This window comes from Aulonocara stuartgranti (assembly GCF_965226115.1).
Source record: "Aulonocara stuartgranti genome assembly, chromosome: 7".
In the NCBI taxonomy this organism is placed as follows: Eukaryota; Metazoa; Chordata; class Actinopteri; order Cichliformes; family Cichlidae; genus Aulonocara; species Aulonocara stuartgranti.
The window spans coordinates 55,002,190-55,027,683 of NC_138945.1; the positions used below are offsets into that span (position 1 = coordinate 55,002,190).

Here is a 25,494-nt window from a genome sequence, read left to right on the forward strand (position 1 = left end):
CCCTTGTGTCAATTTCATGCGTAGAATCACAGTTTTAGAGGTAATACTTAGTGGTAGAGTTTCACTGTTAATATAGTTGACAAAAATATAAGCAAATATTAATATTTACAGTTTGTGATGTGTCTAGAGTCGTTCAGGTGTAGCCAGAGATGTGCAAAGTCTTGAGCCACCCCCAATTTCTTTATATTTAAGGATTTTGTTTAATGTTGTCTGTGCCTCTTTTTTTTAAATGTATCTTTGCTTGTGTTGCTAAATAGACTGATAGTATCTTCTACTTTGTCACAGGAATGTTGTTTGTGGCTCCAAATGACTTGATATCATTCATGAGGGATGCATTTGACATTGTTTCACATATTATTGGCCAACAAATCATTTACAGCTGTTTAAATACGGATAATCACTTTTTGGCAAATACCGGAAATCACTTTTGGTCAGATGATTACTTTTTGACACACCACGGGTGTCTAATATCCTTTTGATAAATAGTCTGCAGACAGCAGGATTAAAACTGGTTATACAAATAAAGAAATAACCTGTTTTCTAAGTGTAATTACGACTGTCTTCTACTTTGTAATCAATCCGGGTCCGTTTGGACGCTTAAAAATATATAACTTGTGTTATAGATGTTGCAGTTTATCCTGCACTCCTGGTCTGATCGCTCTTGAAAAAGACTTTTTAAATGATTTTTTTTATTTAAACAGATTATCACGTTTTGCCACAACACCGGCTCACGTGGCTTCGAATATCACATACGTCATCTACCCGAACCGCACGCGCTTCACAATCTCGCTGCCTTAAGGCGTAACTAATGACGTAGACTGACGCAGAAGTATTGTTCCGGTGTGTTCGTTAGCTCATCCACACACATGGATACGCTAACTGTCAGCGTCCCTTCGATAGCTCAGTTGGTAGAGCGGAGGACTGTAGACGTCACAGCTGAAATCCTTAGGTCGCTGGTTCAAATCCGGCTCGAAGGAGACATATTTTCACAATTTTCTTTTCGTCTAACTACAGTAAAATATCCTGAACGTTACAGGTCAGTGTCGTATTGAAACATTAGCTCTGTCTCCCAGAGTATACTGAAATAAGTATGTTCAGACATAAGCAAAGTCACAAACCAACATCATCGTTGCTGTGTTTTTATTATGAATATTATCCTGGACTCTTCTTCATCTTCTGTGCAGACCTCATTATAACATATGTGCAAACAGCAACATGTTTCTGTATCTCTCCAGACTTAACAGTAACATTTCTTTTTTTTTTTAAAAAGGCATGCCCTTCAGCAACCTCTTATTAACGCCAGATTTTAATGCAGTATTAACCGGAGATGAATTACTGAGGGGACTGAAAATCACACAGTGTTCTTGGCTGACACACAAACTGCCTGTAACATCAGTTCTAGTTCCTACCGGACACGATGTCCACAAAATAAAAGAAACAGTATTAATGAACAAAACCAAAACCTCGTCTTATTAGAACAGCATGAACTCTGTTTTTACCTGATGGACTCTATTTCCACTTATTTTTGCACATTTCACCGAATCTGTGCACATGACGGGCGGCTCGGGTCTTTTGGACGTAACTGTAGGATGATCAGATAAAGACGTACGTACATTTTGTTTTTATACATATGGAACCCCCCCCCCCCCCCCCCCAAAAAAAGCAGCCTACTCTTAAAGTGATAAGCAAACTAGTATTTCATTAACAATTTAAAATACAACGTGCAAATATCAAAATGAGAAGTTTCAACTTTTCAGCATTTATTGGAAATGTACAACTAAAATCTGGCTTGAAAGTTGCTTTCCACAACCAGTGAATATAATACCAAACCGACATATTTATTCTCCAGGAATAAAAGCAAATTAATATAACATGAGTTATTATGCAGTGATTGATATTTCTCCATTGTAAGAACCCCCCAAAAGTAATCAATAATAATCGTATTTAAATCACTGCACCACCTGTAGGGGTCAGTAATACGACACAGTGAAGAACGTGAGACCTTAAATGAGTAAATCTATTTATAAATCACAAGCTAGTGAAACTGATTCGAACATATGATTGTCGGATGAAGACATTATTACACACAGGATCTATTCTAGTAATGCATAATACAATCAAAATGCTAATATATAAATGTACTGCATAGAACAGTTATGCAAAATGTAAACAATATGAGCATTGCTTTATTTTTTTTTAGCCTACTAAGAAATGCACAAAGAAAAAGCTATAACATTTTGTGAATAAATTTAGGTTTTATGAGAGTTTTTACAAGAATTTAAATGTATAAAGTAAAGCATTTAAACTTCATTGGGTTTAAATAATTCTTCTAATGTGGGAGATAAAATCCCATTTGAGCCACAGCCCGATAGGGTCTGTGTATTATTAAAAAATTAGATAAGAAGATCAGTTTGATGGGAAATGAAAAAAAGTGGGAAAACAACACTAGCACAGACAAATCAATAGAATCCACATCAAGGTACCAAGGAATACTGGCTTCATAAAATTGCCGACATCTCCAGCACCCATTTCATTTCATGTAAAAAAACAACTTGTGTTTTTACCTTGTACAAATACAGATATTTATATGAGGAGCTAAAAGATGAAAGTGTTCTACCTACCATATGTGATATTGCTTCAGATGCAATAAAAACAGGAAAATCTCAAATCTCAAGAAAATCTACACCTTCCCTTGCACTAATTATGAAACCAATTATACTGTTACGATAATAATGAGCATGTTTTTCAAAGCTGTTTGCTGTTATGTAAAAGTAAATAACACCCAGAGGCCTACTAACATGTGTCCAGGCCCAATCAAATGAAAACACCCAAGAATGACCTTTAACCAACAAAACAAAATCATCACTATGAGAAAAATGTGCTTTCTGTGAATGGTGTTGCACTACAGCTTTAATATTTACTTCATGAGAACAGGGATATGTTGCATAGCTACGCCCCCTTCTCTACACAGTAAAAAACAGCACGAAGTCAATCTGTCCTTTTATTAATGGAATTTTTTTCAGTCTCGTGTCTTCACTTTTTGCTGCGGTAGTGCGCTGCCACCACCAGGTAGCTGTCAGGGCTGAGGTCCTTGATATTAGGGGACTTGCTGCTTATAGGGGATATCTTGCCCTCCACCCTGGAAATCTGGAGCATGCGGCATGGGTCATGTTTCAGCAGGTAGCTCTCAAAGGTCTCCCAGCCTCCACCGACTCGCACCATCACGTGCTTATTGTGCAGCATCTGCGGAAGAAAATAGGATTATGTTGTGATGCTGGTGTGTCAGAAGGGGTGCTTTAATAGATGTGGGTGAACCCTTCTATAGGACTAATGTCATTACCCTGATTGAAGCTTTGGGTTTTAGCTGAACGAACATGTAAGCGCGGCTTTGATGTCAAAGCTTGTTGATTGATGTGGGTGTCCCAAAAGTGGTTGGTATCCCTGGAGGGATTCTTTATCAACCCTGCTGCCCTAACGTCTAGGTGAATTGATTACTAAGAAACTCTTATTTCTTAACTCTAACAGTGATGAGACTGTGTGCAGATGCAGCACTGCTTTGACCTTATGCTCATATAAAAATAAAAGTAGCCCTAAACACAAATGCTTCTGTTAGTAGCAGGCATTTGATGATAAACTAGGCCCATTAAAATTTCCAGTTTTTGATGATGATGGTGCTACAGGAAACATCAAAGGATTAGGTTATTAAAATTCCTTCTGAGTGGGACCTTATGGTCGGTATGAGAAATTATTAATTAATGAGACATTCCCTCAAATAAGTCTGAGGATTATCTACTGGGTCATATATATTTTGTCATGCAAAAAATGCAATGACAAATAGCTGTTGGTGGTAGAATAAAAGTCAAGAGAGCACTGATGTTTGTCAAGTGGGAATTTTTGTTTGTTCTGTTACTGTACCTTCTGCTAATTGTGCACTAATTAAGACGTGTCGGTGTGTAGTCCCCCTAGAGTATATGTAACAAGCAAACCAAGCTTGCCAGCATTAGCTAATAGACAAGGTCTTCCAGTTCTAACTTCTATTGTTATTGGGCAGTTTGTTGAATTTGAATGGGTGCTTAATACTGGCTCCAAAACAAGTTAGTGTTCTTTGACACCCATGTTACAATTTACAACTTCAGAGCAGAAGCAGACACTTTTACAGGCTGTTTTTTTTTTTTTTTTTAGCTAATTACCCACTTAATGATTGTACAGCAGGGTTGAGGTGCAGCAACTTTATTAACATCCAAGAGGTTTGTGCTTCAGTTTTGGTGAGTGGTGTTCTATTGTTTTATTACTGTTACTTTCCCAATTACACCACCCATAAAGTCTACAGGTTAATCAATAAGTGATAGCTTAGCCCAGTAGTTCTCAAACTGCGGGGTAGGCCCCACTGGTGTCCAGGTGGGACATAGATAATCAGGCAATAAATATGAATGGAAGTTAAGTTGAAGCATGTCTGTAAATATAATCAACCTGCCAAGGAATGCTGAGGAAAATTAGCCTATGTGGCTAAGTCTGACACATTTACATCACTGACTCTAAACAAACATCAGCATTACCGAAAAATTTACAGATGTTCACTTTTATATGGTAAATGGACTGGTTCTTATATATCCCTTTTCTACTCTACTGGAGCACTCACGGCACTTTATTTAACATGTTTCCTACACATACACATCCGTGCAAGCACATTTTTCTACGTCTAAATGCTTTCTATTTACCACACTGTGATGAACACATTTGGACCAACTGTGTGTTCAGCATGTTGCCCAAAGATAGTTTGGTATGCAGGCTGTAGCAGCCAGAGAAGCACCAATCTTTCAATAGCTGCCCGCTCTAACTCCTTAACCACAGCCACCCCAATTTCATCGTACAATTTTGTTGACTGATAATTCATACACATGAATTTGCATACAATCTGCAGTGTTAATGGGATATCTTCTGGTAACACTGAACATTTTATGGGTCTGAGTTGACAAGCTGGAAGATCAACTTCCCAACCTACTAGGATAGCTAATAAATATTCAGGTGATTTCATCACTAAAAAGCATAAAACCTTAAATTATATGTCTGATTAAACAGACACATGCAGTGTTTTTTTTTTCCTATCCCTTTTCTACAACATTTGCTTGAAAACGATGCCACCTGCCACATCAGGGCACATTCCCAAGGTTGGCTACCATGGCAACGTCACCGGTTATAATAAAGAGACGAAATAAAAGGCGCTGGTATATTCGATGATCAGAAGCCTGCATTCCCCAGAGGCTGCACACATAAAACATGTCTGCCTTGCTATGGAGGCTTTTTGCCCCTCTACCTCATTAACACACCATTACACCTCTGAGGAAACAAGCTTGTTTGCTGAATGGCCCTATCTGAAGAAGAGTAAATCCAAAACAAGTTATTATAAAGATTATTTACTCAACTCAAAAATGATTCAGACAAATAGGAAAGCAATACATAGTTAAAAAGGGCAAATTACATCATGCAATTGTCACCTCAGTTTGGCCAGATATGACGCTTCTTGCCCTGCAGCAGCATAACATACAACATTTATAGGCCTCTTAAATGAATCAATCGTGAGGGCAGGAGCAGGGCAGTAGATCCAATCATCAGCACCAGGCCTCAGGCTTTGTGATTGTGGATTTAATGGACCTGTGTGATGCAGAGGGGTTTTCAATCACGCTGCTTTGGGACGAGACCCTTGCTGGACTCCAAACCCTTCTCAGTAGGCCAGAGAAGGGCAGAGGCCCGGGGCTGAGCTGGGACAGCACTTCTCACAAAACCACTCTGGTGTTTTTCTGCTCTCTCATTCAAGCTACAACTAGCTCATTTATTCCAGCAGAAGGTCAGCCTCTCCAGCGGCCCAGATTATTGTGAAGTGAGATCTGCTGCACGTCACTGCTGTCCTTGCTCCCAGCTGCCTACAGACAGTGACTGGGCTTACTGTATTCATGCCTTTTCAGTCGACCCAGCTGCTGGGGGGGAAAAAGCCATGTGAGGAATTTTAATTAAAGCATGTTCAGCATGAAGAGTGCTGGCTGGGAGACAGAGGAACAAAGGCTTAACACTTGCTTTGTTTGTCATCCTAAGCAGTATCGCACATACTGAAGGTGTGACTAGTATCCACGATGACACATGGTAACGGATGTTTAATAATGTTGTTATAATTTAGCTATTTTTCAGTATGGCTGCCCATTTATATACTATACGGTATATATTCATCCTCTGCTGCTTGTCCTGAAGCTTTTTTCCCCATTTTTGTTTAAGACTTTTTTGGTTTGTTTTTTAAAAACCAACTACTAACTATTAGTAGTTGCAATACAATGGACAAACAGCAGAGGACATCCAAGAGTAAACTCCCTTTTGCTAATGTACACATACCGCCAGCATGAATCACATCTTTGGAGGTGTAAATCCCGGTTGTGGGTTGCCAAGTAACCAGGATCCCAAGGGGAGAGATGCTACTTCTCCGATCTGTTATTCTCCATTTATCTTTCACGAATCGCCTTTATCTCTCCACTCAGAGAAAGCTGAGTAACATTTCCTGAGCTTAAAGACTGATTGTGTGTGATTATGTTAGTACAACAGCCAGTTCTGGGTCAGACGTATTCCAAGTGGTAAGTTGGTTGTGAGATCATAGGTGAATGTGTGGATGTTGCTTTCTCTTTACAGCAAATGAAAGTAAACATTGTCAAGGCAAAGGCCATTTGTAGACACAATGGATGACCTTCATGCCAAAACCAGCCCCACATATCTGCTATACGACTGGAAAAAGAGTTTGCTTTGCAATGTGAGACGTTATTGTTACAAACCGCAAAGTGGAATGAAAATAAAATGAATGGAATAATTAAAAAATAAGAAAACGGTTACTGTCATTTTCCACTGCTAGAAATAGACTATTTACTCTTTTTGCCAGTTTGTAAAAGAAGGTTACAATTTAATGTATGATTTACTTTATTTGAACAATGATTTCATAGAGTCATTATTGTATAATGTGTAATATTTGCCTCTGAAGCTTCAGTGCTGGGACTAATGTCTTCATTATTATTTGGACTGAGACTTTATAGTAGTGCATAACAGTGTAATAATAGCAAACTGAATGTGAAACATTCAGAACAGTGACCTGAAAACTAAGCTTAAGGATAAGCTCACCAGTAAAGAACTATGTCCGTTGGGGCCTTCCCAACAATAGACTTTTTCCACTGAACAGTTTTATGCTAATATCCAAAACCTGATAATTTGATAACCTCATATGAAAGTGATACAAGTGAAAAAACGATTATGTTAATTATGATATACAGTACTGTGCAAAAATCTTGAGCCATCACACATTTCCTTATATTTTGCAAGGAAAATAGGAAACATTGAAAATAGAATATATAAGGCAAAAACAGAGTTTGTACAAGTCTAACATGATTGAAGGTCAGTATTTGGTATGACTACGTTTATACTACAACACAGCCTCAACTCTCTTAGGGAAGCTTTTTATAAATTTATTTAAGCAGTCTTCTTGAAGGACATCCAAAGATTTTATCTGGATATTGGCCACCGTTTCTTGGATTCTCTGTCAAGATGATCCCAAGCTGCCTGAATAATGTTGAGGCCGAGCTCTGGCAAGGCCAATCCTTGACTGATTGCATCCTTTTACTGCACTGACAGTGTATTTGGGATCATTGTTATGCTGAAAAATGAAACTGAAACTGTCAGTCAAATGCTTTCCAGGTGGTATTGCTTGGTAGATCAAAATCTGACAGTACCTTTTTGTGTTCATAATTCCATCCACTTTAACAAGATCCCCAACACCACTGGCTGAAATGCACCCCCAAGCAATCACTGTGTTTTTAAGATTGCTGTAGTTGTATCTCTCTTGTGACCTGCCCCATACATATTGATGATTTTGATTTTCAGTTCAGTTTTGTGGCATACCACAGCCATTTTTCCCTGATTCCCTTCCTCTGTATCTCATTGTACAACTGTATAGTGACAATAAAGGCATTCTATTCTATTCTTAAGAATTAGCCACCCTTCCGCTGAGAGCATCTCTGATGCGGCTGCAGTGAATAGTGGATGAATCAGCTCAGGTCCTGCCTCAGGTCTTTGGTGGATTTTTTCCCCCCCATTTCTTAAGGACGGGACTTTCAGAACCTGTTCATATGCTCTAGATATTTTTCTTAGGCCTGCAACTTCATTTCTCCTCTATTTGTCCATTTTCCTCAAAAATTTTAAGGACATATTGCACACCACATGTCAAGTGTTTGGCTAATAGCTCTTTGGGAATCACTTTGTTGTTGCAAAAATACTATTTTATTCATGTAAAATGGTGACATTTTCCTGGATGCAATGAAAGAAATGGGGACAAATTATGTTTTTGTGACAGACTGCTAATAACAAGGTGCCTAAAGATAGACGATTTGCTAAGGTCTCTGTCGCGTGCAGACGCAAGACTGGGCCATCTTTTGAGTTATGTGCGTTTTTTATGCTTCAATGAGTCATAGGTTAGTGTTAAGTGGCATAACAAACCAAAAAAACATTCTCCTGAAACTGGTCGGGTACAAGGACTGGACTCAAAATGAGGGAAAAAACAGCCAATATCCAAAGAAAAACTTGGAAAGACTTGCAAAAAGCCTGGAGAAGTATTCCTCAAGACTGCTTTTAAAAAATCCAAGAAAGTCTGGCTCCTTGGAAGCAAAATACAAAGAAACGAGGACTTTTGTACAATACTGTAACACACTCACCCGAATAAAGAGCATCTTCTCCCCAACACGATATCGACCCTGCGACTGTCTCTCTACACAGAACTTATTTGCACATCTGCAAGGTGGATCATTGGCGATATGTCTTACCTGTTTTGACAAAAACAAACATTGATGTTTTTCCTCTGATAAGTTAAGTAGAAACAGCAAACAGAGGTGAACACTTGCTAACTTACGGCATCATCCAAAAGCTTCCCTGTGCTTTTTTTGATAGAAGTCACTTTGGTAGGAGTTGGGGATGGGGAAGGGGATGGGGAAGGAGATGAAGAGGGTGATGGAGGGACAGGCTGAGCTGGAGATACAGGTGACGGAGGAGGTAGAGGCGCTTTCTCTTCTTGCTCAATCTCTTTCTCCAGTTTTATAAGGCCAGGAGGCTCCACATTGTACCTAGATGAGGAATAAAAGAGACACGGAAATTATGAAAGGATTTGCAAAACAATCCAAAGACATACACAGGAAAATCTAGACAATCAAGGAGGAAAATGTAAAAACCAAGAGCATACCGTGATGCTATCCGGCCCAGCTCTAAAAGACAAAGGCAGACTTCTCGTGGCTGCTTATGAAGAACTGCAAAAAGAGATCACCTTTTAGGATTTGGTGATTAAAATACTGTACTGTATCTGGATGAAGGTGATGAATGAGAATGAGTGGCTGTGTGATGGTGAAATGGACATAAAAACAAGCTTATGAACTTCATGCAATCACATGGTCCTCTCTAATCCTGTTCATCCCAAACCAAATGGAAAGAATACTGCTCACATGTTCATTTTAACCACTTCAGAGGGTAACGGTAACCACGGCAAATAATAGATCAAACCAGACTGTGGACACACAAAGCATGAATAATGTGACACACCACACCATGCAATATAGAAAGAATATATCCACTGCGTGATAGCAAACCTGATGTTGTTACACCTACTGCTGAACTGACAAATCCATCCAGAGAAAGTAAGAGGGAAGGAAAGAAAGAAAAAAAAGACATTCGTCAGCTGGATTGTTCACTGAAGCATTTTATTACAATCACATGTCCACTGGATTCGAAGGCGATTATAGTTCACTGCAGCTAGCTCACTGCGTGTGTGTATATCCTGGAATCCAGAAATGATTTACATAGCTTGAATATTTTTAGCAATGGCTGATCAACCTTTTAGTCAAAAATATGGCAAGAATTTATGACTATTCTGCGTATTTGTGCTCTTGTCAGGGGCACATCTGATTATGAGGGAAATATTTCAGTCCGGGCATATCTTTGCTGCAAGGACACTGCAGTGAAATAACGTGCAAGAAAGCTCTGCGAAAGATCAGAAAGACACAGATAAACACTGAGAGAGCGAATGAGGAAGAGAGAAAAATATCCCTACTGTGCGCTGAGGAAAACATTTGCATACTGTTGGCCTACTTTCTCACCATCTCACACCTTTATGTCCACGCTCCTGTAGTTTTACTTTAGATGTTTTGTGCATGAGTGCATTGTCTGAGATTCCCTTATTGTCAGGTAGAGCTGCTCCCATCACTGTGCTACCCGGACTGTGAGCTTTTTGAGCACGTCAAAGAAGGTGAGGCTCGGTCTGGTGATGTGAGGCTTCTAATCCTCAGAGGGGAGGAGAGGGAAGCAGGCCAACCTGCATGTCACTGTACCTGTACAATCAGGCCATTCACAGAAGATAGAAATCTGAGCCCACTGCCCCAGCAGTGCCAGGGATAACCAAAGCCTGAGAGAACTGAATCTTTGTGAGGAAAGTGATGCCTGTTTATGTACCCGGTCTGTCCTACATCTTGACATTTTCGCAGGGTGAGAAATAAAAACAGACTCACCTAAACCCTCTGACTCAAACAGACATGTTTCTCCAACTCCGACCTCACGACACCAGGCCAGGAAGTTGGCTGTGTTGTCCCGTGCAAAGAAGGAGCCGGATGGAGCGCTCCGCCGACACGGTATCCTCCGATTGGGAATTCTCTGTCACAGACACAGAGAAGAACCCCCTTACTTTCACTTAAACAAGATCGGATTTAAACATCTTATTCTGCAGTTTAACAAAGAAAGGACAAAAGTCCTCCAGAGTGACTTGTTCGAACCAATACCCAGAGCTCCACCAAAACACAGAGCCACATTATCTACATCTACACTGATGTCTGCTGAGGCTCTGATTTCAGCCCAGGATCAAGAACCCTTCCCATTGAGATCAATATGAGAAATGACGGGTTTGAAAACCTGTGCTACTTTACCAGGCTGTCTATGATTTGGGCTCAAATGACATGCTTATGGGTTTCAGCCCCCACACGGTCTGTTCGGGGAGATTTATGCGCTTTGCTGTGGTTTTATACAGGATATGTGTGTCTGTGCTTTGAGAAAGGTGGAATGAGCTCATGCTGGAAATATGCAAGCTTTTGTGGGTATTTTTCTTTTCATTCCAGACTCTCCTTTTGACTTTTTTTTTAGGGGATCTTTTGTGTTAAATGACTTTGCATTCCCGGATAAATATTCAACTTTGCCAAGGTTGTTTTGTTTTTTTTCATCTAACAATCAGATGAATGTATTATTATTTCTGCCTTGGCTGCCAAATGATCTGCACCTTTGAATGTCTAATGATTGCACAGGAGGTAGGGGACTTCTGGAAAAGATTATCTTTAAACATATGGGAATAATAATAAGGAAAAGGAACTGCTATGCTTGAAATGAGCAACGACAGCTATAATCAAATTATTTCATTCAAAGAATTTAAATACCTCAACATGCACACACGAGATGAGCAGTTTGACACTTTAAAAATACATTTACTTGGTACTTTCTTACTTTAAGAGGTAGATGAGAAGATTATGCTATTATCACATATGTTAGTTGGAGGTTGAACTGTCTTCGACTGACATCTCTGTTTTTGCACTGGTTAAGCAAATATGTGGTGTGCTTTATGGGTGCAAGCGGACAGATTTCATGAACTTTGTACAGAGCCGGGCTACTTTTTCCTCTCCAAGCCTTTCTGCTGAGATAACCAGCAGCTGCGTCTAGCTTCATGGCCCTTCCTTTCCCTGTAAAAAAAATCCCTTTTGGTCAATGCTACTTATTTACGATGTTTGATCTTCTCATCTCACTCTCCTGCCGAAACCAAGTCTTGAACATTGCACTTTTGCTTAAAATTTCAGTCCTATAGCAATAAGTTCCCCCAGTTATTGAAATGACTGTACAAAAATCAGCCTGTCAAAGTGTTATGACAAGAACGAAAACAACCTTTGCTCATCTGGACTTAATACTGATTGATATAAACACATGGGAAGACGTCTGGAGCACAGCATCTGCAAAGTGTGATTGATGGTACCCCTGTGCTGTAGTCACAGGCCCACTTCACACACCACATCGACTTATAACAGGGCTTGAACACAGATGGATGTCCTCTTTTAAGTGGTGAAATCTGATAGCAAACAACTAGAGCTGATCAAATGCCACGACAAGCATAAAGACTCATTGGATGACATACTGTGTATCAGACATGAATAACACGGTTAATCTTTTAATGAAAACCCTTAATTCAGACAAACAGAATCAAATCACGCTCGCTGCACAATATCATAATGCAGCTTTGTTTCATTTTAAAGCCTATCCAAGGACTCTCTCTCTCCCTCTGTTGGCATTCACAATCAATAGACTCCTCTATTTCGGCAGCTCCTCTGCTGTCTCACGGTCATTGACCTCAAGTATTTCCTCACATCTGTGCTGCTGCGCTCACACTGAGATCAGGAGACCCACTGACATCAGCACAGTAATGCTTCAGTGCAAACATCAACAACTCTCACTGAAGGACCAACAAACATCTTTTACTTCTTGCCTTCCGAACAGAGGCACGAACATGACCCAATCACAGTTTTTGCTGCATGCCACTGAGACCAGCTGTCACTTCAGCATTTAAATATCTGCAATAAACAGATACTGAAGGTAAATATCCATCTTTTAACATATATTTTTGAACTTTTGAGGATGTATCCATGGGGTTTTTATAATATATGGGGCATAAATAGAAACATTTTTCTTTTGCCTAGTTGTTTTTGTTGTTTTAGTCACCAACCCCATAAATATACATCTGGACAGACTGATTGGGTGAAATTACAGGTAACCACTCTCAAGGCACCCGTTTTAATGAAATTCATTAAATCCTCAGTCAAGGCTCACAAGAAAAGAACGTTTAATGCTGTTCTCCCAAATCTCACAGGGGATGTGGGGCCCCATCAGTTAACGTGTCCTTGCTAGCCTTATTTTTTTTTCTTTTTTGCCCTGTTGAAGGCAAGAGGCCCCCATCCCCCCATCCCACTTTATGTGCACTTCTTTCTAAAATTGTGGAGTTCTTTGCAAAGTAGGAATTCACGGGCGCAGTCATCAAGAGCGTCTTTCTGCCTCTGTGCTACTTTCCAAATGTTGTGTTGGGATATCCTTTTGTATTTAGATGTGAAAAAGACCATTACATGTGGAAGTGGTTTTAAATAGTGACTGTCAGTCAATCTGACCTAATAAGTGTCTGCTCAGATGATGTTTTCATACTCAGGAACAATGCTCTGTGAAATCGTTCAAGCTGATAGTCTGGGAAGATTTTCAGCCAAGATTTAACTTTCAGATTAGTGTTTTCACTGTAACCTGTATCACACAGGACTATTGCAGTCTCTCTGTACCTTGCTGTTGCCAAGGGTAGGCAGATCTCCATTACTCTGCCTGAACTTCTCCTGCAGTGTCTCAGCCAGCTGGCACAACAGGAAGCCATTGTCTAAGCGGTCCATGAAGCTCTCAGCAGTGATTTCCAGACCTGAGCAGGAGACACATAAAGAAAGAGCAGCGCCACAAGTTTAAAAAATATACATATAGCGTAAGGAAATAAAATTTAATCTCCACTTCACTCCGAGTTGCGGTCAAACCTGACGCAGTGCTGTTGATTCCTAAAACCGTTTTAATGACCGAGCGTCGCTTTTGCTGCCGGGTTTGTGGCGGCTCTGGAGGAGCCAAAAGCTGAAATAGTACAACATGATTTGAGAGGATCTGGGGGATTTCCTGGTCACACACCGTGGGATGGCAACTACGGGGATGCATAAAAAAATCCAAAAAAAACGTGGCATCTGTTTGTACACAGTAATGCCTCATTATCCTGTGCATTTGCAGAGCTACGTTGGTGATCAACATGTGGTGTCCAGTTGACTGACTTCCAGAGGACCATTCTTTCTTAGTTAGATCATCGTGAAATAGGAGGTGGTGGCAGGGGGGTGTCTGTGGAAAGAAACTGGAGATATTTTTTTTTATCCCTTTTCTCTTTCTTATTGGAGGAGGGGTTTAGGGGTTCAATGTTTAATGAGTTCCAAATGTTGCAATTGAGCCCAGAAAAGAGAGATTGAAATCTTGAGAAACACTCAGTGAGTCTTATACTCTACTCGTACGACCCTCGTTCCACGCTGTGAGAGGAAAATATCTTTCACCGGGCTCCAATAGAAGTATAGTAAAATTAAATATTTAATCATACGAGTTGCCCAGTTCCTTCAATCTGACTTGAGATCATCTTACACTGGGAATATATTAGGATCAGTGAGCTCTGACCGTTTGCAAACTCAGCCTTCTCCTTGCATTAAAACTACAATTAAACACCTGTTAAGTTTCTTGGGTTTTTCTTGCACTGCTAAACAACTGAACAACTGTCCACAGACAAATGCACAAAGACAAACATAAACACCTGCCAAGTGCTTTAAACCACCTTTGTGGTAGTTCCTGCTTAAGTAAGTGTCTTGAGGAGCACATTTTGCCATGATGACAGACAAAAAGACAGACTCGGGAAGTGAAAACAATACGAGCCAAGCTGTTACCGCTTTGACAACAATGACTCATCAGTATAACCAAACATATGCCTCCCACACGGCAGCGGGACACACGGCAGGTCTCACCTGAAACTGTAATCAAGGATGTCAGCATCTTGTTTCACAGAATAAAAAAAAAATACTGAGCAAATACAGAACTTGGCCTAAACCAACAAATTAATTCTGTAGTGTTTATTCACTGGAAACACTTGCATGCTCCTGCTTCTGAACCCTTTAGTTCCATGGCTTTCTGGCTCAGCTGGTTCCAGTGCAAACACACACACAGCCAGAGATAACGCGGAAGACACTGAAGTTGTTTTAAGTTGTTTACACACAGACATGAGAGAGTCTCAGGAACCTTATAGTTGGTTTGAAAAGTGTCTGTTATATGCATCCAGGAGTAACTCCCAGTCATAACACATACAGTAGTTCTTAAGCATATTTTAAACAAAAAGCACAGTCTATGAAGCGTTTAGCACCAGGGCCAGCGGAGGCCCTTGGTTTTGTGTAACAAGAAACAATCAAGCAGTTCATACTTATCTCTTCTAACATATAGGTGCGACCTTGTTAATAACCTAAAAGCAGTACAAACATGATAATTACACTCATACACTGGCTTCCTCATTAGCACTCAGTCATTGAAATTTTGAGAACTTGACTCTAACAAATTTAAAATTCTGATGAAACACTGGTTAACAGACAGTTTACATCTCTGAAACCCAACTAACAAATACATAATTCTTACTCTGGTGGCAGCCTTTGTAAGAATATTTATGAGCTGACTCTGGTGAGTCATTGGTGCAAGAATGCTTAAGAAAACATCATGGAAATGACTGTAGGTGTTTCTCTAAGGTATTTCACTAATGATATCCATGTTTAATACAAATTTTTCCCTGGCTCTAGGAACAAACAAAAAGAAACAACAACAAAAAAACCATACAAAACTCATTCATACACACCCATTCAAATCAGATCAAAGTGCACTGTGCTTTTGTTTTGTGGCTGCGCTGTTAAAGAAGTACAGCGCAGAGAATTGTTTATTATGCAACCACATCCTTGCACAGTGCTGATGCTCCCACCCACTGTGCATTATTTAAGAACAGTTAATGGTGTCCATTATTCATTTAAAGTAAATCTATGAAAGAGCGTTGCAACTGGAACAGGTCCACACAATCTGGGGACTTTAAAATAGTTTGTAATGAGGTGCGGATTGATCACAATCCCCTGCAGAGGTGTTTACATCAGCAAAGACCAGTCGAGTTAATTTTAGACACAAAGCAATGAAATGTGCAGGATTTTTTCAAAGCCAAGCTATTTCTAAGCCTGTGTATCCAATGAATCTACAAACCACACCCTGATTTTTTAAATTTATTTTATTTCGCACAGCTAGCAAAACATCTGAGAAATGAATGATTTAAAACACATTTTAACCACAGTTCAGGAATATAACTGTAACTTTATATATGTAATAGTATTACTACTCCTCAAGGCGATTGTTGTTATGATTTGGCCCTATATAAATATAACTGAATTAAATTCGCTTTGCTTAGCGAATTAAACCATGTTATAAACTATAACTCGTGGTAATAAATCCTCACTGTTAATAGCATGTGTTTCTTGCTCGTTAGTGTGACTTACCAAGAATATTAGTGAGCCACAGGGCCAGGTCTTCCTTCATAGGCAGCAGGCTGGCCTCATGTCGACTGGAAAGCCACTGTTGGTACTGCTGCATGTCTGTCAGGCCGGGCCCGCTGGGCTGTTTGGGGCTCAGGGAACTGCACATGGTTCCCTATTCATCAGCAGGAGAAGGTTAAGACAGTCCAATGATATAGAATTCATGAACATGTAAGATATCTGTAATATTATGCAAGCAGACACAATGTGCAGCTCCAGTGTGCAGTATAGCAGATCTTCAAAACATTAATAAAGGAGGTACATATTATCCAGATACCTCAGCATATTAATTGGACTCCATCTAAGTCCTGCTAATAAATGCTTTGTTGTTGTAGCAGGCAACAAAACCATCATGTTCTTCTCTATACATGCATATGTTTGAGTATGCACCCATGTATGTATGTATATACATACATGAGCCCCAACATTAAAACCATTAAGTGGTGAAGTGAAAAAAACATTGATCATATTGTTAAAAAGCAGCGTTCAGCTGGAAAGAACTGGAAAAACTCTGCCAGACATCAGCAGCAGCCTCCCCCAGCGGGACGATGTACCTCATCAAATGGCAAAAACGGCTCAGGAATGGCTCAAAGAACATGACAAAGAGTCCAAGACATTCCCTCCAACCAAGTCCCCTGATCACACTGTAACGCAGACCCACTCCTGCACACTTCACAGTCAGCATTACTTAGATTACAAAGGTTCTTCAGTTATCTGCACAATGAGCTGATTTTCAACTTTGCTGTTAGCTTTGTGTTAATACTTAAACAATAAAAGAAAGATCCTGTGTCCTCACTAGGATAGGGATTCATGCCAGTGTGTGGCACTGTAGTTCAAGGTTGATACTATTAACTGGTAAATGGGACAATTCATCTCAGGCAATGTTTCTGAGTAATGCTAAAGTAATGTAACAAGTACTGCGAGGAATTACTCTCTCCAGGGAATAATTAGGTGATGCAATGCATCACTTAATTCAATTTAGAGTTGCCAGGAGGTGGGCTGGAACCTATCTCAGCTGTCACAGGGCAAGAGCTGGGGTACACTCTAGGAAAGGGCTTCTTCAATTCATTTGATATCAAAAAGGAAAAAAACAAAAAACAAAAAGAGAAATTCCCAGTGTTATACCCATTCAGTTGACAGTGATGCAAAACAGAGTGAATCGGAGAATTCTCATATGTAATAACCTTAAACCAGAGGTTCATTTACCTTCAAAGTAGTTACACATTTTCTGGAAATATACTAATCTGTCATTTCAGCTCTAGTTAGCATCCTCCAAATATTGTGCAGCTCTTTTGAAAGCTTAAACAAAGTTGGTTACAGCGGTCATGATATGTCACGATAACAGAAGGAACCTCTGAACATGTGTGTGTTTTATACTCGTGATCTAAACGGATCCTCACAATAAAATTCTTCTGTATTAGCTATCATTCATGTTGCATATTCACAAAAGGGGCAGAGGAGGAGCAAGCTGAAACAGGAAAGGAGAGCAGCTTTGTTCTCCTGGTCAAAATCCTGGTATGGATTACAATAAACCTGATGACATTAGAGAGCACCATTTCTTTCCACCCCTTCTTTGGACAAGAGACACTTTTATACCAGCCAGACTGGTACAGTAGGACTTTTATTCAACCAACAAAGAGCTCCTTCAAATTACTCTGCCATCTATTAAGCAGTCTATCCAGCGGTGCATATCAGCCCATCACAGTCAACAGTGCAGCAGGTCTTGCGTTACAGGTTGATGGACAGATTGCATTTGACATCAGTACTTGGAACAATATTTAACTGCTGCTTATTTCCTTGAAAGTGAAGTCACTGAGTAAATTAGCATTTGGCCCAGTCTTTTCCAATACCAGGCTACAGTGCGCCAAGGGTGCACCGCATTAGCTGCAATATGAAAATCTTTCAGATATCAGTCCAGTGTCACTCCATTAACGGATTTGCGGTGGAGAAGAGTGAGTGCCTGACAAAACAACTGGGCACCAGATGCAAGACCTGAGCTGTGTAACAGGGCACATCAGCAGCACTGCAAGCGTCAATCTGTTCTCTAAAGTACTCTGACATAGAAAAACGATGCAATGCAGACAGAAAGGAGACACCCCAACCTTTAGAGCATAGAGGTAGTGGCATAACGGGGATTTAAAGGCTCCCAAAGTACTCAAGAATTTCTATTTTAAAATAACAAATAAGATATGAGCAAAATGTCTTTTCTCTGTTACATACAGAACAGACATCTTAAGTCTGGTATCATTACAGCTTACCTAACAGCCAATGATGAAGTGACTTTGTTCTCCTTTTTTCTGGTAAAGTTCTTTGTCCGGGGTTCTTTAAAGAAACAGAAAGTTACTTGAAGAGAATTCACATTCTTGAAATCTTGTTGTTGCATTTTAAAGGTTTTGCCTCCACCGCTTCCTCCAAGCAGGAACATTTCACATACCCTCTGGCACGCAAATAAAAACAGGATATCGGATGCAAATTGCAAGAAGAGCTTATTTAAACAAGGAAGCTGCCACGAACAAGTAGTTCAAAGCACGCGGTGGATGAAAATTTCCTGTGAATACTGAGTGAGTGCAGCACGATATGAGGAATCTGACCTTTAAAGCTGTGTAACATTTCAAGGTCCGTCTGGAGTTGGCTGCAACTAAATGGCACCGTGATGCAAAACTGGACATCAGGACCTTGATGTCCGACCAAGGCTGTCAGATCTTTGAGAAGGCAACTTCTACTCGCTTGCATACACACACAAAAGTCTGGAGCTCGGCGCTCACACACAGGTGCTACATTCCCATGTCCACTGGTGAAGGCTGACAGACAGAACAAGGGCACTAGGATGTCTCATGTCTCCCAGTGCAAGAGCTTAACAAGCTCATTCCCTGTGCTGCGTCAGTGGGCAATGCATCAAGCTGCTATTTTACGTATTGTTATTGTACATTTTCCTTATTAAAGCTGTATGGTATAAAAACTTTCTGAAAGATTCTTATGTGTCTTCTCACATGTGACTTTAAATTAACTTAAAATTCACTACAATTTTCTTGCTTTGTTTGAATTCGCACATACTAGTCTCTGTTCAATAAATCTTCATGTCAACCTTGGTTCAGTTTTATTGTTCTTGACAAGATCGTAAACAAACATCGAGCTCAATTTTCACCATTTTTTCCCCAAGAAAATAGCCCCGGCCAGCTGTTGTAAAACATACCTGGTTCCTCTCACCATACTGTTTCCTGACATGTTTTGCTTCAGCAGCCTGCACTCTGCTAAACTGCGTGTATTTTAAGAATCTGGTTCATGATCGAATGCTAGGCTTTGTGCATTCACAAAGAGATCCCACTTTTCAACCCAAAACATTAAAAAAAAATATATATAGAAATACAAAATTTACATTCATCCTGAGTCATCTCGTGACTTCACTAAAGCCATGCTAATGTGCCACGGTTGGCTGCAGATTGCTTCGGGAAAGGCATATGGATGGGAATTTTGACTGATGAATCACATTAGAAAGTACAAGAGCGGCTCTGTCCTCGTAACCCTCTTTGCCCTGCGTGCCCTCCTCCACTACAACAGTTAGCCGATCTGGAGGTTGATTTGTCCATCTAAATAAGGACACTCAGCATGTTTCTACTGCTGACAAGTAATCTGTTGTGTTCAGGTATCAGATTGCTTGAGGTGCTACAGTCAATGAAGCACACTGTCTGTATGGGAATCTGCACTTAAGTCTTACAAATGAAATGATTTCATAATGGAATATGCAACCTCAGACCTTTGATTAAGGAAACATTTGAACTGTCAACAAACCAAAGTTCAGGCTGACTGTATGTCAAGAAAACAGATAAAATGAGCTATTTTTATAGTTTCTCTGAATTTGGTGCCAGGGCTTGGTTTTGGGTAGAACTGTATTGGCCTCTCACTTCATTTACAACTGCAATAAGGCTTTTTAGGTTGTCTCCTTCTTTACAGCTGTCACAAATAAAGCGCCCACAACAGACAATTTACCACTCTTGAAATAGGTCCAAGGGAGGACGCTTGATGAGTTATGACTCAAATCCAGCAGAGCGCCTGCTAATTAAAAACCAATGAAGTGACTGAGAGCAGCTAGTACACAAAATATATGATATTCCGTTTAATTACAGATGTCTGGTGTTAACTCTGAAAGGAGTAAAAAGGCAAGCACCTTCCTGTCAACTGTCAAGAAGTAAGATTCAACCAAGCCCCCCTCAACTGTTAAATGAGTTTCATTAGATGGTATTGTTCTGCAAAGCACACAAAAGGAAGAGATTGCAAAGGGTACTTTCTAAAAATGATCTAAACCTAAAACAGAAATGCAAGTATGAATAGTCTGACAGTCATACAGCAACAGTGTAAAAGTAGCGAAAAATGTCCTGAATGAAAAGCTTCTCGTGTGTGCTCACCCTGAGGGTTCAGCTCGCTGGTGCGCTCCTTCCTCTCACTCGTCCTGTGAGATGCTGGTTCCCAATTTTCATGCTTTTCACAGTGGTGCACCGACCCACAGGTTAGCCTCCAAAATCACAAACCAGTGTGTACCGGGGTGATCTTTCTCGCTGCACAAGCTGACTGCACAAGCACACGCATAGGCGCGCACACATATACTCACTCACAGCAGGCTACGCTGCTGCTGCTGATTATGATGATGGGAGGAAAGTTTGGTCGTGTTGGCACTGCCTCTTCTTTGTGTTCCCTCTGTAACATTTTTTTCTGGCCTGAGTTTCTATTCTTCCAAACGCTTTGATGTAAAGTTTTTGTCTGTGTGTGCAACTGTGCTGTTTGATCCATCTAGTCGCATTGTTATTATATCAAGACTGGTTCATTTAGGCGTAATTTGACACTATCTTGCATTTGAGAATAAATTGAAATAATGAATGACGATCATTATTAATACATTAATTACGTGTTTCAGGTGTAGTCTTCCTAGTCAGAACACCCTTATGATGCTTTTTAATGTAAATGTGTGTGTAATCCATATAATAAATACACGTAAGCACAAAAATTCCGAGTTTGTGTGTACCGAACTCATTAACTCATTTTGTGGCGCTAAGATCACTTGATGTGCTTTTATTTTGAAGGGGATGAAATTATATTGGCACACTTGCGCACTAACGAGCGGTATATTCAACCGGAAAATCAAGCAGTAGAAACCGGCAACAGATATGTGAGTTTCTTCAACTTTCTCCGTGCTGTCATATTCATTTTTTATTGTAACGTCAGCTGTTATTGAAACCCACGTTACTCAAGAGGAATTATTTATTGAAGTGCGGCACCGGAAGTCTTGTTTTGCCATGCTAGTATGTTGACATCTTAGCTAACATGTAGCTAAACCGCTACATCTCAAATGCTATAGCAGTTTTTCAGCAGCATAGCGAAATTCAGATGATTCAGGTTCAGGCTGTAACCTTTCTCCTCAGTGGGTTTCCGAAGCCGGACTGAAGGCTGAACTCTGAATGCTGAGAGCGCCACATGGAGGCGGTGCTGAAAAACTTAGCTAGCACGGTGGAGATGCTGGCGGTGGCGGCGCAGAGCGATGCGGTGAATCACTGGGATAAACAAACTCTGTCCAGGGCGTTTCACTGGGCCCGGTACTGCGAGCACGTCTTCTCCAGGTTCCATAATAACGCCGCTATTAGGAGGATCATGGAGAAACAGCTGCAGCTCACAAACCAAACTCTGCGAGATACCATCCCCGGATACACCGAAGTCTCCTTCTCGGACCTCCCCCGGTGCCAGCACTTGTTGCTCGTCAGGTTGTTGAACAACCCAGAACTTCCTAGTTCTCTCATGAAGATCCTCTTTGACACAACGCGTCCTGTCAAGACGATGCACGGAGACTATGAGGACGTCACAGGTCTCTGCAGTCACATAGTTCAATGCAAATCAGTTTATAAGGTCCTGAGCCCCCTAGCTGATATGTCAGCCCTTGGTGCTGATGCTGAGGTGCAGGGGGAGATGCTGATGGAGAGGCTGGAGGCTCTGCTGAACCAAGGCAGTGAAACCTGCAGGGCAGAGCAATTTTTAGGCTCTGTTCTCCAGGGATGCGAAGGGGCATTGCAACAATTCTGTCTAGTCATCGCTGCAGCTCTGCTGACATCCAAAAGCTGTACTGCACAAACTGCTGCACATGATTTTCTCTTAGACTGGTTGCAAAAGAAACACAGCCTGCTGCAGTACATGTGTTCTCTACTGTCTCCTACACTTTTGAAAGACCTGGCAAAAGAACATCAGAAACTCAGAGATGCATCTTGTAATGTACTGAAAAAGTGGGCCTCGGAAATGGAATACAGCTTAAGTGACGGCGAATGGGTTCTAACCAGCACGGGTCCCGGAGTGTCCTTCAAGAAACTTACTGAGCTCTTTCTGGCTTTATTCGATGCCAGTCCGTCTCTGAGGGGGGATGTAGAAAAAGAACTAAATGCTTTGAAGATTTCTGATGGAGACTTTGATGTCACAGGGCTGAGTGTGTGGGGAGACCTGCTGTCAGCTTTAAACATGTGACTGATGGTCTTGGAGCTTGAAAGATGATCAAATTGTGGCCAAATTCCTGTTTATATCTTGATATTGTCTATATTTTTCGGTATCAGAAAAAGCATATTAAACAGCTGACATCAGTTTTTTTTCTTAATGGTCACGTTGTTCTAACAATTGTAATGATATTTCTGTCAGTTTTGTTTAATTTTACCAAAGTGTGAGCATGACTGTGGGTTTATGAAATATTTAACATGTGAGAATTTAGGCTGGTGATGAGAAGAATTGTTCTAGCAGAGCAAAAAGTTTTAGGTTCTTCTTGAATGTTTTCCACCTTTGTTTACAGAAATGTGTTTCAGTACAATATTTGACTCATGTTGCACTTTTCCTCAGTTCATGTATCTAGACAAACACATAACTGCTAATTACAGATGCAGTAGAAAGATATAATAAAAATGGTCACTGTGGTGGCTCCTCTCAGACTGAAAATTTGTTGCAATATAGTAATTCTTGTTGAAATGTAAACATGTTTTTAATGATATATTGTGATAATTAGAATATTTGTGATGACTTCACTGTTGGTGAAATTGGCCAGATTGCTTATTATATGAGATTTTAATCTAGAAAAGTGGAAAAGGAGGCAGGACGAAGAACAGGGTGGGGCATATGATACAAGAACAATGGCAAATGAGATCCTGCTCTTGATGCTTCAGGAGTTAATCTCTATCTCTGGATTTATTGTTTTTAGTGTGTGTGTGTGTGTGTGTGTGTGTGTGTATATATTAGTCAGTCCAGTTGGCTGTTTGTTGAACTGTTGAACTTACTTGTTTGGACACATTATAGCTTTTGTGCTGCTTTGTAAACCGTGTCAGCACACGATCCGACTCACTTAAACTGAACGTACTTGTGAGACAGTAAACAGATGCCATGGGTCTTTGGAAGCTCAAGGTTTCATTCAGCCTCATAAATTTGATCCTAATACCAAGCCATTAGGAGCTGCGTTGTTTAAAATTATTCTGCAGCGGCTGATTTATGAGGACCTAAAAAGAAATTAAAGTTTAATTCCACATTATGCAGATCTGTGGAGAGAGATGGGTTTGATAATAAGCTCGGGGCTATAAGGAAATAGCAATAAGCAAAGCCAGCAAAAGCGCTGTGCAACCACGTACCCTTTCCTAACTCTACACACCTCAAATGATTTTCACTTTTTTTCACACCATCTGTCAGTAAAAGCCTCCAGCAGTGCTTGATCTAAACCTATACATTTGGATTGGCTTAATTCCAGTCATGTGACCTGACTGCCAATTTACACATCTCAGACCTTGCCCATGTGTCTGAGCGCTTGTGCAGCGAGGGATCAATTAGTCAGATCAGGCGTCTTCAATCAAACTCTGCACAATGGCTGGTGTGTGACATAACCCTGTCAGCGAATTAGAGCCCGGGCCACCGTGCGGAGGGAAACACCAACACAGCCACGGCTCATTTAACACACCGTGAAAGCAATTCTCGTAGAGACGGACGAGGGTCACTGAGTAAAGGGCAGCGCATACACAACCAGTTTATTTCCAGCCAGTGAAGAACATATGCCAACCAGCAACGACTGCAGAGATCTAACCTGCTCTTGTGTTATAAATGCATGCAAAAATAATTATGAATTTGTTGGGAGTGTGTTTAATTTACAAAATCTACAAAAATGCAGTTTCAGAGCACCATTCCACAAACTAACGAGAATTATCCACCTCTACTCTTTTAGCATGTAGCCATCGGGTGCTTCCACCCACAGTTATTTTCTTGTGTAGACTTTGTGGTTCTCACTCTGATTCACAGCCTTACACGTTACTGGCAGGGTGAGAGAGCTGCCATGGTGATGATTCAGATGTGTTACCATCTGACTCCAATAAGCCTACAAGAAAAGCAGCATTTTTAGTACTATGCCTATGCCAATCTAATATTTAATAAAACCATGTTTTACCCGTTATTTATAACAGTCTAAATCATACCCACATGTCTGGAAACCACTAAGAAGAAACTGCTTCTTTTGGCAGTCTGTAACACTATTTAGCTATTAAACATCCACCTATCCATCTATCTTCTGAATTGCTTATTTTATATTTGACCTCCAGCTGTTTGCAGCAAGCTAGTAAGCCTTTATTAGAACAGACTGAGAGTCGAAGTCAGCCGCTTACATCCAGCTTATTTAATTTAAATGTGTCATGCGCTTTATTAATTCAAAAGGACAAATGAGAAAACTTATAATTTCATACATGTGTATCAGTTCTGTCTGTTATAAAGAACATGCTCTAAGCAAAGAGTTGGATGATTGTCTTATCCTTCCTTATTTTACATTCCATCCGTCCAGCGTCACGTTTGTTCTCCAGCAGCGTGGGGGTAACAAACTGCAGTGAGACGTGCTGAGAGCGACTGCTGTCCTGAAGCTCCTGGAGGGTCATGAAGGATAACATTCATTAAAACTCAGATCCAGCCACCATCTGGTGGTGTAAATAGGGAGTCCTCTGAGGGGGTGGGCGCAGGAGGGTAGAGCCCTCCCTCGGCACGTGCCTAAGCCGCTCCAGTCTGGCCCCTTTTGTGTTGTCAGCGATGGATCACAGAGGCAGGAGAAACCCCTCCGCACACCTGTGTCCCACTCAGAGGATGACGACGATCAGCGACCACCGTCAGCAGGCACGCTGCTTAAATGGGTTTGATTATCATCATAACATCTTAAACTAAACATCTCTGAAGGTTGAACAAAGATAGTGGCAACAAATTTATTTCT

The 25,494-nt window shown here is 40.6% G+C and overlaps 2 protein-coding genes across 4 annotated transcripts; one reads left to right on the forward strand and one right to left on the reverse strand.

Moving 5' to 3' along the window:
- Positions 1–1,679: 1,679 nt before the first annotated feature.
- Positions 1,680–21,284, reverse strand: gas2a (growth arrest-specific 2a). Of its 3 annotated transcripts, none has more exons than XM_082542512.1 (9): positions 20,654–21,282; positions 18,509–18,572; positions 16,215–16,365; positions 13,413–13,543; positions 10,572–10,713; positions 9,257–9,320; positions 8,930–9,140; positions 8,736–8,843; positions 1,680–3,243 (listed from the first exon to the last, which is right to left on the reverse strand). In XM_082542512.1, exons 3-9 carry the CDS (start codon positions 16,357–16,359, stop codon positions 3,034–3,036), a joined length of 1,011 nt encoding a protein of 336 aa, XP_082398638.1. In that variant the 5' UTR covers positions 16,360–16,365; positions 18,509–18,572; positions 20,654–21,282; the 3' UTR covers positions 1,680–3,033. The 3 variants fall into 3 exon arrangements, with proteins under 3 accessions (XP_082398638.1, XP_082398639.1, XP_082398640.1); XM_082542513.1 differs by lacking the exon at positions 20,654–21,282 and adding an exon at positions 18,685–20,638; XM_082542514.1 differs by lacking the exon at positions 18,509–18,572 and having other exon boundaries at positions 20,654–21,284.
- Positions 21,285–21,330: 46 nt separating this feature from the next.
- Positions 21,331–23,832, forward strand: fancf (FA complementation group F). Its single transcript, XM_082542511.1, has 2 exons — positions 21,331–21,411; positions 21,665–23,832. The coding sequence occupies exon 2, from the start codon at positions 21,717–21,719 to the stop codon at positions 22,746–22,748; it is 1,032 nt and encodes a 343-aa protein (XP_082398637.1). The 5' UTR covers positions 21,331–21,411; positions 21,665–21,716; the 3' UTR covers positions 22,749–23,832.
- Positions 23,833–25,494: the final 1,662 nt, after the last annotated feature.

Coding starts and splice junctions, on each gene's coding strand:
- gas2a (XM_082542514.1), bottom strand. CDS start 16,359: ATGTGCAGTTCCCTGAGCCCCAAACAGCCCAGCGGGCCCGGCCTGACA. Junction 10,714..13,412: donor CTACCCTTGGCAACAGCAAG/GTACAGAGAGAC, acceptor TGTCTGTGACAG/AGAATTCCCAATCGGAGGAT. Junction 9,141..9,256: donor CTGGGCCGGATAGCATCACG/GTATGCTCTTGG, acceptor TTCCTCATCTAG/GTACAATGTGGAGCCTCCTG.
- fancf (XM_082542511.1), top strand. CDS start 21,717: ATGGAGGCGGTGCTGAAAAACTTAGCTAGCACGGTGGAGATGCTGGCG.